Here is a 4,701-nt window from a genome sequence, read left to right on the forward strand (position 1 = left end):
GCAGCATCGCCGAGCTTATGAGAAGGGCAGTCTCCGGGACCCCCACCCCGACCCCCCCAGGCCTGCACCTAGGCTAGCGAGGTTCCCGGTGATTGGGTGCCTCGCCCCGTGGGACTGACTTGACTTAGCATCTCCCAGCCTGTGCTTCTCCATACCGTGTCCCCGCAGAGAGTCACAGCATGTGCTGAGCTGACGTAGTAAAGGCTCTGAGAAGGCCTGCACGAAGGGACCAGAGTCACTCGGTTCAGCCCCGCTTTTGCCAAACTTACTGTCTAAGTCACCCTGCTGCTCAGAGAGCGCTGGGTACCATTTCTCAGAATGAGGTGTGAGGAACAGCCCTAATGGATCCTGTAAGGAAGTGGTAATTAGCCTAATTGTCTGTTGTCAGCTTTCAACATTTAGGTCTGTGGATTTAATTACATTGGTTGCATATGCAGAAAAAGTACAGGTCGGCACAGAACCTCCAACACCACTACGTATTCGGTTAAAAAAAAAAAATCCCCGCCCTCGGGGGAGGCAGGAAGAACTCGGGGCTGCACTGCCCACAGCGAGGGCGTAGGCCAGTGCTTTCTAACCCCCGGGCCTGCTGGGGGATCAGCGCCTCAGAGATGCTGGGTGACACCCCGGTACCTCACAGGGCCCAGGGGACCGGCGTACACCTGACAGTGCCATTCACCCCCTTGAACCTGGCGAGCAGCACAACCTCCGTTGGCAATGGACTGAATATTCTTAGACCCCATTGGAGACAAGGCCTGGCTGTTAGTAAATGTAAGTCTAGTTGGGGGTCCCTGACGCACTGGGGGCTGGTGCTGAGACAGCCCCTGCAGGAGGTTAACTGTCCCTCACGTGCTGGCCTGGGGCTTGCATCTCAGGAGGGAAGGAGGCAGGCTGACCTCCTGAGTGAGCCTGGCGGTCCCCCCGCTCGGGGTGCGCTGAGCACTGTGCCAGGCATGCCATTGGGCTTAAAAGCCACCCGTCCCGAGAGAGAGAGAGAGAGAGAGAGAGAGAGAGAGAGAGAGATGATTAGGAATTTATTTTTATTTTTTTAAAATTAACCTACAGTAGAATTGACCTTTTTTGGGGTGTACTCATCTGTGAAATTTAAGACATTATATCATGTAACCACCCCCCGATCTAGATACAGGACAGTTTCAGCAGCCTGAGAAATGTTATAGTCACACTATTTTTTTAAAAAAAATATTTGTATTGATTTCCGAGAGGAAGGGAGAGGGAGAGAGAGAGAAACATCAGTGATGAGAGAGAATCATTGATCGGCTGCCTCCTGCACACCCCACACTGGGGATCGAGCCCACAGCCGGGGTACGTGCCCTGACCGGGAATCGAACCCCAACCTCCTGGTTCATAGGTTGATGCTCAACCGCTGAGCCACGCCGGCCGGGCGATAGTCACACTATTGCTTCCGTTTTAAAAAATGGTAGTAAGAACGTTAAGGTGACCCTTGTAGCCCGTGTGTCAGTGCACAGCAGTGTGGTCAACACGGGGCAGAGTCGGTGAGCAGGTCTCTAAACTGACGTGTCCTGTGTGACCGAAACCTCAGAGCCGTCGAGCAGCATCCCTCTTCCCCGGCCCGACACCCTCGGTTCCACTTCTGTCTCCGTGAGCCTGACTGCTTCAGATGTGTCCTGTCAGCGATGCTGTGAATATCGTCCTTCCGTCACCTCGCACACCGCCCTCCGGGTTGATCCGTGTTGTATGTGGGAGGGGTTCCTTTGTCTTCAGGCTGAGTGTTACCCCCTTGTATGTGCATATCACAGTGTCACAGTCAGGTTGCTTCACGTTACTGCGAATAATGCTGCAGTGAACATGGGCTGCCTGTATGTCTGCAAGGTCCCCATTTCAGTTCTTTTGGATAAAAACCCGGTTATGGGGTTCCTGGGTCATCTGGTAGCTCTATTTTTAGTTTTTGAGGGGCCTGCAGACCGTTTTCCACCGGCAGGACACAAGGGTTCCCTTCTCCCCACAGCCTCGCCAGCAGTTGTCGTTTTTGTTCATGTTGACGGCAGCTCTCCTAGCCGGTGTGAGGTGACATCTCATTGTGGCTTTTACTTGCTTTTCCCTGGTGACTAGTGATGCCGCATCTTTTCATATGCACGTCGGTCACCTGTGTGTCTCCTCTGGAGAAATGCCTATTCAAAACTTTGCCCAGTTTTTCACTGTTTTTGGTGGGGTTTTTTTGGTCTGTTTTTGCGCTATGCAGTTGAAGGAGCTTCTTGTATATTTTGGATAGTAACCCCTTTTCAGGTTTATGGGTTTCATAAAGAGCAGTTTTTCACTCTGTTCATTGTTTCCTTGATGAATTCCGTTTAGAAGCAGGGAGCCAAGGCCGGAAGTGACTGGCCCAGGGCAGGCCTCTGGGAGGTCAGGACGGGGACTGGAACGTGGTGATTCCTGAGCCAGGCGCTTCAGCAGTTTCGGCCCTGCCTCGCTGATACCTGCCTCGCTGATGCCTGGCCGTTGCTGATTTTCATGGCTTCCCCCAGGCCTTCCCTCCTCACCACCAGCCGCTGACATACAGAATTTCACCAAAACATCCCTTGAGAACTGTGTGGGCCACGTGACTCGGGGGCTGCTGTGATGTCCTGCGGGTCCAAGCGTACATTCCTTGTGTGGAGACAGTGTCTCCAGATCCTCAGGGGAACGTGTTCCGTGCTGGGCTGACCCTGGCCGCCTCGGAACGGACCTCCTATTGTGCTTGTTCAGCCAGTCTGTCTGGATTCGGATCCCTTCCCCGTGTTGACCCGCCGTGGGACCCTGGACAGGACACCGCCTCTGTGAGCCTCGGTTTTCCTCATCTGCATATTGGGTGCTCACCCTTTCCTAGCCTGGTTCCTGCGAGCCTGCATGAGATGGGCTTGTGTGGATGCCGGACAGATGTGCTTAGAAAATGGGATTGTGTGTGGCTCAGTGGATAGAGCATCGGCCTGTGGACCAAAGAGTCCTGGGTTCGATTCGCTCAAAGGGCACGTACCTTGGTGGCAGCTCCTCCCCGGCCCTGGTTGGAGCACGTGCAGGAGGCAACCTATCAATGTGTTTCTCTCACATCGATGTTTCTCTCTCTTTCCCCTCTCTCTCCCACGCTCTAAAAGGTCAATAGAAAAATATCCTCGGGTGAGGATTAACAAAAAAATAAATAAAAATATAAAAACAAATAAAAGAAAATGGGACTGTATTTGCCTCCTTCTGGCCTTGCCCGGCAGCATGTGCCTGAGCTCCTCACCTGGGAGACATCAGCAGGGGCCTCGGGCACGTGGGCGTGCTGAGACCAGGGTCTCTGGGGTTTGCAGGGCCGGTGACGTGCTCACGTGGGACCCCCGGGAGGTTAGACCTGGAGCCGGGCTCCCCTCTCTAAGGGGCACCTGCCTGGTGACTCCAGACAACAACCCAGATGCCCCAGGGCCCAGGGAGGCGCCGCGGTGGGCAGGGAGGGGCGGCTGCCGACCAGCTCTGTGGCTGGTTGCCTGCCGGCAGAGTCCCCAGCTTTTCAGGAAATGTGACTATGATTAGCAGCCGCTTCCAGTTTCATTTTGAACATCATGTTGGGCCAAACCAAACCTTACTGAGGACTGATGACGACCTGCGGCGGGCGGTGTGCGGCCTGTGTCACAGGCTGGCCAGGTGCACAGGACGCGGGCAGATCCGCAGACGCCTGGGATTGGCTGTGGGCATGGACTTGTGGCCGAGGCAGAGGAGTGAGGGGCTCGGGTGTGGGCAGAGGCAGCCTGGGGCTCCCTCCTCCCGACGGCGCTGGGATGGCACCGCCAGCTCTGCCACTGGACCTGACGTTCATCTTCAGCCAAAGCCCGGTCTGAGTGACGCCCCCCTCGCTCCAGGTCCTCGAACACCTTCAGCCTCCGGGGACTTCCCAGGGCCTGCATGGTTGCAGCCGTGCCCACCGTAGTGCCCACCTGTCCAGTGGCCGGCTAAGGTCCTCCTGGACTCCCTCAGTCCATCCTCGCATCAGGTAGGACCCCGGTGTTCTCCCCATTTAACGTGATGAGGGTGCAGGGCACAGAGATGGGGCGGGACTTGGTCAAGGTCCCCCAAACCACGGATGACATCACTGAGACCCGGGCGCTCGCTAGTGATGCCAAAGGCTTTCTTATTAACCACACACTTGTGCCCCGGAGCCTTATCGCCTTGATTTCCTGGGGCCTCTTCACAGATACCAGCTGCCACCTACTGAGCCGTGTTTATAGTTTGTTGACCATTTCCTGTGTCGTGTGTGTCTTTGTGGGCAGCGCTTCCCGCCATGTGCCTGCCAGGGAGCAGGCAGCGGGGTGCAGCCCTTCCTGTGGGGGCTGCCATCCTGCCCTTTCTCAGCCCGTCTCTGGAGCCCCCATCCACAGGCCAGGCGCTGGCAGGACTGTTGGGGTCCTTCGTTCACTGAACATATTTATTGAGGGCCTACTGTGTGCCAGGCACTGTTCTAGAAGCCGGGGGTATAACATTGAGCCAAACAGGCAACTCCTGCCCCCAACCTCGTGGGACTTCTGTTTTAGTTTCAGTATTTTGCTTCTCTTTCTCTCTCTCTTCCCCCTTTTTTAAAAATTAAATGCAGTTTTAATTTTGGGAAAACTTGGATTTACAGAAAAGTTGTAAGGATAGTACCGATCCCCCATCCGGTTTTCCCCATGGTTCACAGCATACGTTCCCACGTTTGCCACCACTAAGAAACAGATG

The 4,701-nt window shown here is 55.1% G+C and overlaps 1 protein-coding gene across 1 annotated transcript in view; it reads right to left on the reverse strand.

The window, feature by feature from the left end:
* The window catches only part of DUSP1 (dual specificity phosphatase 1), a 55,298-nt gene extending 51,402 nt beyond the window's left edge, over positions 1-3,896 (reverse strand). The window contains exon 1 of the mRNA XM_006765393.2: positions 3,798-3,896. Coding sequence (XP_006765456.2) covers positions 3,798-3,896 — 99 coding nt within the window. The remainder of the gene's footprint in view (positions 1-3,797) is intronic.
* Positions 3,897-4,701: the final 805 nt, after the last annotated feature.

This window comes from Myotis davidii, unplaced genomic scaffold (assembly GCF_000327345.1).
Source record: "Myotis davidii unplaced genomic scaffold, ASM32734v1 scaffold399, whole genome shotgun sequence".
In the NCBI taxonomy this organism is placed as follows: domain Eukaryota; kingdom Metazoa; phylum Chordata; class Mammalia; order Chiroptera; family Vespertilionidae; genus Myotis; species Myotis davidii.